This window comes from Acartia tonsa, chromosome 13 (genome assembly GCF_053477335.1).
Source record: "Acartia tonsa isolate MP-2025a chromosome 13, ASM5347733v1, whole genome shotgun sequence".
Taxonomy (NCBI): Eukaryota; Metazoa; Arthropoda; class Copepoda; order Calanoida; family Acartiidae; genus Acartia; species Acartia tonsa.
The window spans coordinates 9644745-9659349 of NC_137272.1; the positions used below are offsets into that span (position 1 = coordinate 9644745).

At 31.7% G+C, this 14605-nt stretch overlaps 2 protein-coding genes across 2 annotated transcripts; both read left to right on the plus strand.

Annotated features, from left to right (window-relative positions):
* The first annotated feature begins 421 nt into the window (after positions 1-421).
* On the plus strand, positions 422-7579 carry LOC145303764 (uncharacterized). The gene is made up of 11 exons (XM_080145372.1): positions 422-600; positions 4854-4975; positions 5050-5161; positions 5298-5404; positions 5535-5683; positions 6032-6244; positions 6305-6387; positions 6533-6626; positions 6902-6981; positions 7230-7330; positions 7420-7579. Exons 1-11 carry the CDS (start codon positions 433-435, stop codon positions 7577-7579), a joined length of 1389 nt encoding a protein of 462 aa, XP_080001498.1. The 5' UTR covers positions 422-432.
* A 35-nt stretch (positions 7580-7614) lies between these two features.
* LOC145303763 (uncharacterized) lies at positions 7615-13607 on the plus strand. Its single transcript, XM_080145371.1, has 18 exons — positions 7615-7739; positions 8020-8091; positions 8373-8413; positions 8502-8575; positions 8672-8734; positions 8814-8901; positions 9071-9180; positions 9244-9323; positions 9632-9781; positions 9950-10093; positions 10175-10284; positions 10608-10712; positions 10813-10880; positions 11501-11626; positions 12018-12094; positions 12722-12777; positions 13165-13216; positions 13525-13607. Exons 1-18 carry the CDS (start codon positions 7640-7642, stop codon positions 13563-13565), a joined length of 1557 nt encoding a protein of 518 aa, XP_080001497.1. The 5' UTR covers positions 7615-7639; the 3' UTR covers positions 13566-13607.
* The last annotated feature ends 998 nt before the right edge of the window (positions 13608-14605 follow it).

Genomic DNA, 14605 nt, shown 5'->3' on the forward strand with positions numbered 1-14605 from the left:
TAGAAACCTTGTTAAAGTGTCTATAGAAAGAGGTCTTTACATGCCACATCAGAAACTCCAAACATTATGGGATCTATATACAAGATTTCAAGAACTTAAAATGGTTTGTTTTTTATTTAAAAAAAGACAAATAAGTCTTAATTTGTAATGAAATATTCGCTTTCGGCATAGGGCAAATTTCTCTTCAAGGGCTAGGTCTTAAGCTCTAGTGCTCTGGAAGGGTGAGTAGATTCAAAATTTAATATTGTTTTCTCATTGTCGTTGCTTGGGCATGAATTTATCATTTTTTATTAGTTTTGGACCAAAAATGCAAGGTTTATATTGAAAAAAACTGAAGCGATTGTTTTTTTTTAACACCCTTTATGTTTTTGTAGACTAAGCTTTTTTACTCAAAATGTATGTATTATCTTGATCTAGGAAAACCAACATACAATGTTCTTTGAGTCAGACAGATCTAAATCAGAATTTTCTATGCTGTGCAAAGATAGTGGTCAATATGATTTTGATAATGCTCGTGAGAATTGGCCCACCTGTCTGGAAGATGTTCAGTGCCCTGTTCCACCAGAGATACCAACAAGTTCAGAATATGTACAGAAAAAGGTAGTTAAGAATGTAAATATTGTCCATAAAAAAGAAAATAGTCAAATTAAACTGTTTTCAACCTATTTTTGAATGGGGGGTCAAAAATATACTAGGACACCTATAGAATCAGACTGCAGAGCCCAAATTTAAATTAAGTCCCCAATAAACTTTTTTTTTGGGATTTAAAAATTAATTTTTAATGTTGCTCATTTTGACTACAGCAAAAGGTCTTTTTTACTCGGGGTAATATTGTGGCTTTTAGAACAATTTATATAATTCACTTTATATTGATACAATAAAAAAAACATTACTCTGTTCAATGGAAATATTTTTTTTTCTAAAACAATTAATTTCATTGAAAAATCTAACATATACAATAAAACATATAATTCTGAAGTCTGAACCAATAAGAAGTCTTCTTTCATTTTAATTCTTTACATTTCAAAAAGAGTGTTCTCACAAAGTGATTTATTTCTAAAAAAGTTAAATATTTTTTATTTCATTAAAATGAAAAGAATGAAAACCATACACATAAAAGATACAAACTTTTAAAAAATATTTAAAAAAATAAGTTTGAATAATCTTGTATTATCATATTTGTTTTAAATAAGTGACAGAAAACAAACATGATAATGTTAATTCATTGATATATTGTAAAGAATTAACCCTTACAGATCGGGGGGTGGGGGTCATATTGACCCCCTCTCTAGTTTTTTCAATGTCATTTTTTTGTAGGTAAGATAGAGAGTTGTGACATCATGACTTTTTAAGTTTAGTAATAATACGTTGGCAAGAGTTGATTTTATTAGGATATCTGGTCTGTGTCGGTCGTGGTGTCCGGTCAAAGTCGGTTGGGTCGCACCAAAATTTTAAAAAAATTCTAAATAAATCTTAATTTCTACATTATGATTTTTTGTGTATAATGTAGAAACCTAAATTTTTTTTTGTGAATACTGAAATATCAATGATCTTATGAGAAATTTGGTGTTATGACCGTTTGACCGCACCCTGACCGACTTTATGACCGATTTTTGTCTGGCTTTTACTACAGACATATATCATGAATATCGTGGCTTCTATTACAGCTAGAGACCTAAAAATTTGTTTGGTAAATCCTTGAGCAACAATAAACAGATAAAAATATTCATTGGCACCGCCAACCGCCGTTTTACCGCCGTAACCGCCGAAAATGACGGTTTCTGTTATTTGACGTTTTTCGGCGATGATAAGAAGAAGTAATTATTTTGTAATGAAAAAAAAAGTTCATCCTAAAATTTGGTCATCCTAGCTGCAAAATTGGCCGCTCTACAGCTGTTTTAAAATTTAGCGGCTGGCCGCTAAAAAGAGGCTAAGGAGCGGCCTGACCGCTATGACTAGAAAAAGTAATTTTCTCTAAAATACACATGAACCACCAGAAAAAATTTTTACGTCTTTATCTGTAACAGAAGCCGAGATAGAGGGGGGGGGGTCAATATGACCCCCCCCCCTAGATATACCACACTTTTCTGGGATCTTGCTGAGTCAAGTATCAACTGTTGGGAATATCAAAGGATGACTCCATGCAAAATTTGAGCCGGATCCGGCCAAAACCGGCCGTGAATTTTATGAAAAACCGGTTTTTTCCGGTTTTTAGGGGGTATCTGTAAATCGATTCAGCTGGAGCAAAACCGGTTAGAGGTACAATTAATTTTACTTCACATGAAATTTAGCCAATGCAATTGTCTACAAAAATGTACCTCATCATCAACTTGATTGGACAACTTTTTCACCTCCTCAATGTCCATTAAAACCTCGGAAACGGCAAAAATCGCCAAAAATCACGCCTTCGACGGCAAATAACGGCTAAACGGTCTGCCTCAAAAAGTTGTTCAACATCAAAAAGATGCTTGAAGTCTCTAAAACGACTCCTTCCCCTCCTTTAAGGGGAAAAACTGAAAAAACGTGATTTTCAAAAGTATGCCCACTTCGTGGGTGTGGGGGGCACTTTGATATTCCCAACAGTTGATACTTGACACAGCAAGATCCCAGAAAAGTGTGGTATATCTACCCCCCCCCCCCCCGATCTATTAAAGGAAGCATGCAAGAAATACCACGCTTTAACTGCTGAAAGACTGCCACAAGTAGACCAAATACCCCAAATTTGAAGCCTTCAGCTTCTATAACAAAAAAGTTCTAGGCATTTTAAAATTACATTTTATGTACAATGGAAATTTTGAAAGAATTGCAAAGCTCATGTTGAAAACTTTAAAATTAAACTACGTGGCCTAGAAACAAAATTATAAGCTTATTTTTGTCATAAATTTAGGTTTCCAGTAACTAATTATATTTTTACAATAAAAATACCCATTTTTATAGTCAAAATCATTAAAAAAAATTAGGTTTTACTTGCGTTGTACCGAATGTACTGTAGCCAATCAGAAGGCTGAATCAGCTTAACAACCAATCACAGCTAAGCTTGTAATAGTTTACCCCTTTGTTTCCGCTATGATTTTCGTTTAAAAATGCAATTTAAATCGAATTTTTTTCATAGATTTTGACTATGAAATGTGGTGTTTTTATTGTAAAAATGTAATCAGTTACAGGCAATCTAAGTTTCTGACAAAGATAAGGTTATAATTTTATGTCTAGGCAACGTAATTTAATATTGTTTTTTCTTTTTTGAGCATTGGAAATCTTACAAAAATTCCATTGTACATAAAATGCTATTTTGAAATGCCTAGAACTTTTTTGTTATTGAAGCTGAAGGCTTATAATTTGGGGTATTGGGTCTTCTTGTGGCAATCTTTCAGCAGTTAAAGCGTGTTATTTCTTGCAGGCGTCCTTTAAGGTGGGAATTGGGGCCCGATCTGTAAGGGTAAACTTTTTAATGAATTAATGTAGATGAAATCAAAAGGCCTAATTTTACTCTATACCAGAATACAATAATTATGAAGCAAAACACTCTAAAAGCTATGAATTTTAACCAAATAAACAAAGACCTTTTGCTCTGATCAAAAAGGACCACAGCAACAGTAAAAATTAATTTTTAAATCCCCCCCAAAAAAAGTTTAATGGGGACTTAATTCAAATTTAGGCTCTGCAGTTTGATTCTACTGGTTTCATAGTATATTTTAAATATATGTTTTAAAAATAGGTTAAAAACAGTTTAAAATAGATAACATTACATAAATTACATTACATTATAAATAGCCAAGCAAAAAAGTCTTGTAGAAAAAGAACAGAATAATATAATTATAATAACCCTTACAGATTGGGATTACAGAGCCCCCCCCCCCTTCCTCTAGTTTTTTAACGTCATTTTTTTGTAGGTAAGATAGAGAGCTGTGACTTCATGACTTTTTAAGTTTAGTAATTATAGTCGGCAAGAGTTGATTTTATAAGGATATCTGGTCTGTGTCGATTGTGGTGTCCAGTCAAAGTCATTTTTGGTGAATACTTAGATATCAATGAACATCTCAGAAAAGTGGTGTTATGACTGTTTGACCGCTCCCTGGCCAATTTTATGACCCATTTTTTTGTCCTGCTTTTACTATAAACATATATCATAAATATTGTGGCTTCTATTACAGCTAGAGACCTATAATTTTTTGGTAAATCTTTGAGCAATTAGAAACAGATAAAAATATTAATTGGCGCCGCCAACCGCCGTTTTGCAGCAGTAACACCAAAAATGGCGCTTTCCGTTTTTTGGTGATGATCAGAAACGTTCGTCCTAAAATTTGGTTTTTCTAACTTTGAAATTGGCCGCTCTACAGCTGTTTTAATATTTAGTGGTCTGACCGCTGTGACTAAAATTTTTTTCTAAAAATACACATGAACCACCAGAAAAAAATTTTAAGTCTCTATCTGTAAAAGGAGCTGATATAGAGGAGGGGGGCTCTTAGAGCCCCCCCCCCCCCCACCCTCCCTGATCTATTAAGGTGGGAATTGGGGCCCGATCTGAAAGGGTTAAAGACAATGAATATTGCCCAGTTCACAAATAACTTTTAAAAGTCAAACAATTTTTTCTGTGGGTCAACCTAAATATGAACAATCTACAAATACCTTTATAAATCAGTCAACCTAAAGCTTCTATAGGTTGACCTAAAATTTCCAGAGGTCAACCTATGCTTTTGTGAATTTGGCTTATATCTTAGCAAGTCATCTAAGTCAAATGGGTTTTATATTAGTTGGGTAACACATATTTTCAAACAATATAAATACAGACAAGAGTAAATAACATGCAATGTTAAATCCATAAAATGAAAGGTAACATCCATTTTTTTGTCCAGGATGAAGGTTATGTTCACATACAATATTATGAGTATCCACTACCTACAGGACCAAAATTTAAGAACCTCACATCAGAACACCTAAATACCACATTTAACCGCAATTTTGATGTAACTCTAACGTAAGTATTTAAATTGTTTTGTTTTTTTAAATTATCAACAAGAAAAATCTTCCCTAATTTTAATAATTATAAAGATATGGCTGTGGGGCAGCCAGAGAGTTTATGAATCCTGATGGTTCTTCACATCCAATCCAGAAATTGACCTGTCAATGGAACAGAGAATGGAAACCACAGGCTATTATACCTGTAAGTATTGTACTGCAAACAAAAACAAATCAGTTTTCTTTCTCTATCCAGAGGACAATTAAAGATGCTTTTTAAAGAATCAAGTTATCTGTAAAATATTGCATTAAAATGCTCAAATGTAACTAAATTTATGCAGGAATGTGACTGGGTTGCATGTTTAAGACCACCATCTCCTCCAGAAAGCACAAACCTTGTTCTTCTGGATTGGCAAGGAGAGGTTCTTCCTTTTGGGGGTGAAGCCAGGTTTAAAGATTTTAGAAATTTCTAGTTATCCCTAAGCATAATTTGTATAAACATTGAATATAAATATAAATTTAGCTTACAAAGATATAAAACCCAATCACAATATTTATTGTACTAAATTTTTTGACAGGTATGCATGCAAAAGAGGAATGAAATTTGAGGATGATCCAGCTTTAGAATTTGTAGTTTATGAGTGTACGGATGGTTCTGAGCAGTACACCAAGAGAGGATTTGTTAACACTCCATCTGAACCTGATAAATGGCCTAGATGCATGGAAGGTATTGTATATAAAGTATTAATCTAATTTCTACTAGTAACTACTCCTCTAGATGCATCTAAATTGGCACTTAAGGAAGATGGAGGGGGGCAGAAGACCTTTTCAAATTTTCAATTTTATTAAGAAAAAGTAAAAGTGATAAACCTTACCTGGACCTATAAGGATTTACATTGTACAGGAGAACCTCATTGGTTTAACTGTTGGCAAGAATCTTCGGTACAGACACATATATAGACAATCAGACATCCTGTCACTTTCATATAAGGTTAAGACAACTTTTTGAATGAGTAGGTTGAGATATCTTATTTGTAGAACGAAAAGCATAATGAAACAAATGTTTCTATTACAGCTCCACAATGTCCAACACCACCTCCAGTACCATATGAAGGAAAAGTGACAAATAATCCTGTTGTCTTTGATCTGGAAAAAGAGACTAGCTGTGGAGTGGACAGCAAGAGTTTTGATATCAGCTGCTTCTCCTTCATGAGTATTTATGTACAAACAGCTTATTTTGGAAGGAAGAAAAAATTAAATAAGAAACAAATGTGTAATGGAAATGAAGGTATATAATTAACAGAATATAGGAATTTTTATTCTAATTGTATTGTTTATAAATTCTTAGATGAAGATCCAAAAGGAGGTCCAGATGCAGATTGCATAAATACTGACGTCATTGAAGATATAAGACAACAATGTCATGGAAAGGTGATTTAGCTCAACCATTTTAAATATAACTAAATACCATAAATTGATAATTGACAACATTGTAATGGAAAGAAAGGCAATTTAGCTTAAACATTTTAAAAGTAACCTAATTCTATAAATTGTTAATTGTCTGCTAATCTTTTAGTCAAAATGCAGTTTTAATTATGCATCCCATGCCTATCCCTTGCCTGAAGCTTGTGACAGATATAGGAGAGAAATTAATACTACCTATATTTGCAGTAAGTTAATATATTTTTATAAAAATTATAAGAAAAAAATATTCATATATGCTTGCAGCATATTATATTTTCATTAAATTCTGTTGATCCTAACTAATAACCTTTAAATGGGCAAACCTTATAATATATAAATTTCATAAGTTAGACAATAAGTTAGCACATGAAATTATTAGATGAGAATAATTATATATTTTCATATTGTCTTTGAAAATGTAAAAAATAAAATAAACTATCCTTACATTTAATATAAATAAATGTAATCTTTTTTATCTTAGTTTTATGTCATAAATGGTATGAAATTCTTGAATCAGATGACTGTGTTAAAAGTGCTCTTGTTAACAATCAATGGATAATGGTAAAACATTTAAAACATTTAAAAAAAAAAAAAATTGTCAATAAAAGATAAAGTATATTTTTCATATTTAAAATGATTATGTACCAATTTCATTGTGATTTTTTATATTGTGATTCATGCATTTTTGCCTTATATTTATTGATCTATGCAACACATTTTTGTAATTTTATCATGTGATCAACACTGATTTGAAAGACCCATTCCAGCATGATTAATGATACAAAAATAATAATAATTAAATATCATAGTCTGAAAAATTGGTGAATATGACATCTGAGGACAGAAGGACAAATCTCATGCTAACGCTTCAAGATAGAACAGCCAACAAAATTGGGGATTTGGCCGGCAGGTAGTATTCAGACTGATTACTTCTGAATGTAAATCTTATATTACTTCGTAAAAAAAAGATTAAACATTTTTAAAATAAAATATTCTTAGGAAGGACAAAGATCCTCATGGTAGCTTGTGTGGAATTGCAGCTCTTTACTGGGTTCTGTTTGATACTATAAGGAAAAAGAAATATCTATTTGGAAAAAAAAACTTTTTCTGGTTGCATTTGTATTTGTTGTTCTTTTTGAACAATTATTATGTAATTTAATTAAAGTACATCATATTTCTTAAAATTTACAATACTAGGACAAAATCTCAAATTACCAAGATGACTTATGAGGACATGAGAACAGCCTTGTTTCTAGAATTTCAGAGAGATAATGACGAAGATTTGACTGATTTAGATCTTATTAGGCTTTTTCATCAATGTAAGTAATTTATGACTATGAATGAACAACAATAATATCATACATAAGTATCAGCACATAAGAAAACAAAATTAATAGATTCATTCCTCTACTAAATGCCGTATTAGCAAGAAGTGGGTTAATTTTATGATTTTTTGTTTAAAATTTTATAGAAAAAATTTGTGTGCTCCAAACAGATAAAAACAAAACTTATCTATACAGTAATTAATCTAATTAGGAGATAAATTTGAATATTATTAAGCATTATATTTGGAACTTAGTCTGCTTTTTATGATTTTAGTCAGTTGTTCCTACCTGCCTCCTTCTTCAGACACTGAAATCACCACTGAAGCTCCACCCCCTCCTTCTTCAAGTAGTACATAGAATCCTATAAAAAAATTTCTTCTAAGAATTAAACCAGTTTTTATAACCATTTTTTATGAAAAAAAAATCTCAAATCATGTAGGGCAAAGATTTTAAAGACTTAAATACTAGAAAAGTATCAATTAAAAATCAAATTTAGTTCAATCAAAACCGAAATTTGTATCAAACAGCTAAATATATCTAATTAAAACAAACAAAATAAGTTCAAATTTTGTAAACTAATATATTGTTATATTAAAAGAATTCAATATTTATCTTCATTTTTTTCAGTAAGAAAAAGAGATGTAACTGCTGTTTTAAGTATCAACCAGGTTTGAATTGAAATTTATTCTGTAGTTATTTTGAATTTCTATTATAAAGAGCAAACTAAAAATTACATTTATACTAAACACACTTAAGGAGGAAAGAGTAAAAAGGAGTGTCCAAGAAACTGAAGCAGAATTGGCTCTGAGATCTTATGGTGCAAGACTAACGTAAAAAGATTATTCATTTTAAAATTTTATTAGTAAAATATCAAAATTGAGGTCTTAATTTAAGTAATTTATATAAATCACTGTAACATTTCATAGTTATGAATGTGGTAAAGGCAGAGAGTTTTTGATTCCAGGGACTAAGAACACATATAAATCAAGGTTTGCTTTGAAATTTATATTACAATGAGCATATGACTTTTTTCTACAACATGAAATTCAATAAACTTTTGCTCTGTAGGTTTATTCAGTGTAACTGGAATGGAACCTGGACCAAATATACTTCCTTAGATGAATGCGTTTGGATAGAATGTCTTTACCCTAAACAGGTAATTAATTTTATTGGTCACTTCTTTCATCAAGAAAGTGGGGAGGGAACTGGGTACTAGTACAGGGAATTGAGCCCACTACAAGTTTTAATTTATAAGAGTACATTGTAATCTAGTGTAAGAGCTAAGTAATAATAAATCCATTTCTAAAAGATGTGAACTTATTTAGCCACCTGTTGGAACCAACCTTGTTAGTAACTGGAGAGGAGAGACAACTCAGTTTGGACAGACAACCAATTACTCTTGCAGTTCTGAAGAGTTTTTCTTTGAACATGACAGGTATAAACTATTCTATTAATATTCATCAAACAAGTATTTTTAAAAATATGATTTTATGCTTAGGGAACTTGAGTATTTTGAATTGGAATGTCTGGAGGATGGATCCTTCCAGGAGCCAGACAAGTGGCCAAGATGTGTTGCAAGTAATTTATTTGAATATATTTTTAACAAATAATATCAGCTACACTTTCAGAGCCTTCTGGAGACACTTTGATGACAAGTGTTGAAAGTTGACCCTCCATTTTCAATTTTAGTTCTACCTTTCTTAAAATAATTTTATTTGTATATTAGGTAATGGATCAGATTTTAGGCCCTAAGGTTCAGCTATAAAGATTATTGGTGAAACATAAAATGTTAGACCTTCTGATATTTTAAGCCAAATTATATTAGATGGAATCAATTACAATAGTAAAATGTCAGAAAATGGAATCCAATCCTTGCATATAAATAGGTGTTGACTGTGGAGAGCCTCCAGAGAGGCCAGGCGCAGGAACCTGGGAGTGGAGTGGGAACTACAGCTATGGAACACAGATCCAGTATACCTGTGGACCTTATGGCAAGTTCTGTGATGCTGATGGCAATTGTAGAGATGAAATTATAGGTAATTACAACAGAAATAAAAGAAACATTTTAAAAACTAGAAAAATAATGGATTCAAATATCAATAGTTAATAGTATTTTTATTTTATTTAATTGAAATTTAAACAAAATCTGCAGATGAATTATTTATTTCTGTAGTTTGCTTATGTATTGATATCATTTTCTTTAGTTGAATGTGGGTGGAACAAATCCTGGATACCATCAGAACTACCATCTTGTGCTTCCAAGGCTTGTCAGGACATTCCTTTCCCCCCTAAAAAGATTGGACTTGAATACAGCCCAGATGAAAGAAATAATATGACTTTGATTTCAGGTAAAAATTTAGATTTAAAATTGTTTGTGCAAACTTGTTCAAAACTGTAGTAAATCATGATGTTATTAACTATTGTTTCAGATTACACCCGCTACAATCCATCAATACCTATGAAATTACCCTTTCCTGGACCATCACAGTGTGTAAAGGGAAGAAAATTAATGCTGGTTGGTAAAATATCTCATGGGCAGGTACATTCTATAGGAATTAATTTTGCATTAATTCATTTTACGGGTATAGTCCTTTCCACGACATCCCTCCATAAGGAGCGATTCTTCGTATTTTTCACAGTAGCTTTTCTCCTATTTCTAGCCCCTGCGGGGGGCTCTAACCCTGCAGGGCCAATTACCTAACCCTGTGGGGCAATCACCTAACACAATATAACCTAACCTAACTTAAAATAATCTATAAAAAGCCATTTTAAAAAATACGAAGAATCGCTCCTTATGGAGGGATGTCGTGGAAAGGACTATACCCCATTTTACTAAAACTAATGGATTTGTTTTGTTTTCAGATTGTGAATTTAGTGTTCCATGGATCAAGTCCTGGGGAAGAAGCTTTCCATGTTTCTGTTGATCTAAATACAGAATCTTTTAAGAGATGGCATCAGCTAGAACCTGTAATATTTTTATCAAATAGATCTTTATTATATATAAAAAAATCAAAAATAAAATGATATCATTTACTGAGTTGAAATATTAATTTATTCTTATATTTAGGATACTCCAGAAGGGATAGAAGAATTTTTTGGAACAACAGTTGACTTTGATGAACCTGTTATTATAAAGTAAATATTACTTTGTAGCTATACATTTCTTGTTAAAATCAATGATAAGCGAAGTTAGATATAAAACAGGTCTTAAGTTGTCTTTAAAAAGTAAAAAATAGAGAGATTATTAAAAATTCTAAAAAATCACAAAACCTTATAGTAATAATGATAGAAAATAAACAATATACAGACTAGTTGCGCACTGGTCTTGGAATCTTCACTGAAAATATCAGCAGTTTATTATAAATAGCATCCAAGAATAGTATACCTCCCCCATAGCTTTACGGAACTGACTGAGGGACAGACAAAGAAAATTATTATTTACCTTTTTTTCGGAAATAAACAAATTACTTGGTTTAGATAGATTACATGGTTGAGATTATGGTTGAGATAGATTTATAACTGTTAATAGTTATTTCTTTCATCGTATTATAAACCGCTTTCCGCAGATATAGAAAGTACAAATATGAGATTAAAACTAGCTAAAAAAAAAGGTTTTAATCTTATGATTGTACATTTCATATTCGTAGAAAACTGGATATAATACGATGCTAGACATAGTTTTTTCGTATGTATGAGAACCGGTTCCTATCCACCGGATTCGAATGAATACGAGAAAAGAAATTACTTGTTTGCAGAATTTATTGTGATGAAGATGGTTTTTCTGTAAAGTTGAACAATGATCCTCCCTACCCCCATTACCTACATGTGGTACCTCTGGAAAATATTACAACTTTTCTAGTTTCTGGTAGCTTGACACTCAGGTTAGCAAGTTTACTGGTAGTTTTACTAAAAGTGCCTGTGGATCACTCAAAAACCCTCACCCCATGTTTTTTTAAAAATCAATATGATACGGGGAGTGGTTTTTCATTTAAAGTGCATTTCTTCAGGTGTATTGGATAAGGATATATTGTGTAGCCCTAACATGGTTAGGGCACCACAGTATATGCTGCATGGTTACTGATACCCAAAGGGGCTAGGCATAAGAAAAACCATCCATATTTAAAATAATTGTATGCTTTTCTTTAAATTTAGTCAAAAATAAATTTTAATAAGATCTGTGTCTCGAAAGGTGTTTTTATCAATAATACATAATAAGGTTTGGTGAGTTTTGTTTATTTTTATCCTCAACAATATTGTATTAAAAATGTTCAGTTTTGCTGGGTTTGCAGAAGAAAGTCTTCAGCCAGCGCCACCTTTAGGATTCAATCTTACATTCAGATGTCCAGAAGGTACAGTGTTAAAACCCACAGATTTAGTATTTAGCTGTGACAATAGACTTCAATTAAATTTTCCAACGTAATATTCCTCAGTTTGGTTAAATAAGAGGATAAGACAATGGAAGACAAATTGATATATATTCCTACTGATGATAAATAAAATTATACCTTTTATATATTAGGATTTTTGGTTGAAAAGTTTAGACACTAATACTTTGAAACCAACCAATCAATATTAGAAAAAACATAAAAAGTTGTTTATAGTTCTACAACTTTGCGTACTAGTTTGATTTACAGTCCAATGTCCTCTCATTCCCTGACCATTATCCTAGTTTTTTTTATTCTTACCTACAATTTATCATAATAATGATATAAAAAATGGAAATTACTGCTGCTTTGTAAAGTTACCATTGTTGAAGGCCTAGAGTCAAATACTTGGTCTATATACAGTCTAAAATAATTATCTTGTACATCTAGCTAGCAATCAAAGATAAAGGACTTTCAATCAAAGTTTACGTCCTTTATTTTATTTCATTTTCGTTTGTTGATTTGAATAATTTAAAGCATATGACAAAAATCAACCAATTAGTTATTTGTATTAAAGAAATTCTGCCATTAACCTTATACTTTTTTTTCCAGGTATGGTGTTTGATCATGACTGGTTGGCTGTTCCGTTTGTAATGATGACCTGCCAGGTAAAAAAAAAATATATATAAATAATTGATCAGAAGAGAATATTAAACAGTTACTCAACTTATTAAGCTAAGAGTGTAATAATTAATCTGTAGATTTTTATGTGTTTTCCCACAAAGCTTAGTGTCATAACTAAAACCTGGTGTGCACAGGGAATCCCCCTCCCCATATTTAAAATGAAATAGAGAGAAGAATATTTTTCTATGCCTAAACCCTGCGGGGCTTCCCTATAACCAATATAGAGTGGCCTAAAATAATAAACAAAAAACTAATACACTACCTCCCCCCCCCCCATTTACAATTTATTTAAATAAAGAAAGGGGGCGGGGGTATATTACTCGACTAGGCACTTTTAGGGAGACTGCCAACTTATAATTTCCCTTTGACAGGATACTGGTGTGTTTGACCAGCCAGATTGGAATGACTATCAATGTGTCAATCGTAAGTTCATTTTAATTTAGAGCATTGATTTAAAAAAAAAATAAAACTTCACATGTATTTTAAGTATGGCCTCGAAACCGACTAGTATCCGTTGGATTAGTACTGGTTCTCAGTCATACTGAAAAAATATGTATAGCCTCGTATTACAGACAATCATCCGTGGATATTAAAATGAAAAATATTAATATCGAAACCAGTTTTGTTAACACCTCGAGGAGCCGAAGGCTGGTTATAATACACTGCGATAAATAACTTCTTAATACTTTTTAAATGAAAAAAATATGAATTTGAACACTTTTTTATTTTAGCTACAACAACAGAGTGTTTTGATTGTACTAGTAAGTATTAGTAGTAGCAAAGCTACTTTATAATTAAGCTTCTGTATGTCCGTAAGTAAGTGATTTTTCGGTTACTATTTTAGATAAAATGTTAATTTGTCTGAACAATCTCCTTTTCAAAGGTTTTGGAATATATATACTAATTTCACATCGTTCTTTCACCTTTCTCTCATTCTCCCTCTCTCTCTCTCTCTCTCTCTCTCTCTCTCTCTCTCTCTCTCTCTCTCTCTCTCTCTCTCTCTCTCTCTCTCTCTCTCTCTCTCTCTCTCTCTCTCTCTCTCTCTCTCTCTCTCTCTCTCTCTCTCTCTCTCTCTTTCTCTTATGAACACTGAACATCTTTTCTACAACTCACTTTGTCCCTGATGTATTGTGCTTCGCTATTAATGGATACTGTCATTATTAATTTTAATTAATTATTGAATAATCTGGGAATAAGAATGAAAAGTATTTCGAATCATAGAGCAGAAATCTTTCCAAGCATCAGTTTTCTTCAAATAGGAGAAAGTCTGATGTAAATGATTAATTGCATCAATTGATTATTTACAAGTTTTATTATACTGTGATTATTTCTAACAATTTGTTATGTATTAATAAGTTTTGGATATGTTTTTTTTAAATAAATGATTTAATGTTTTTTGTCTTAAATCAGAATTATGGTTAAATTTCGGCGGTTTCCCTGAAAGAGCCTAGTCGAGAACAGTAAACTTATCTTTTTTTGAAATAAATTGAATATTAAAGGGCGGGAAAGTTTTTCATGTGTTAGTTTTTTTTCTTAGGTTAGGATAGGTTATATTTGTTAAAGGGTAACCCATAAGGAAAAAGGATAAGAGGATGAATACTCACCCCTTTTTCATGGTAAAATACTACTTCCCCATCCCTAAATTTAGAAGCAGACGAAAATCAAAAACCGCCCAGTGCTTTTTGTAAGTCAATCATAAATAATAATGTGAATAAAAAGAAAAGCGATATTTAGCAAACAGCCGTGGGCGGTCAGAATCAGCTGAATGTTCATTATGAAAAAAATTTCCCCCTTTTTTAGAAATAGAAGGAT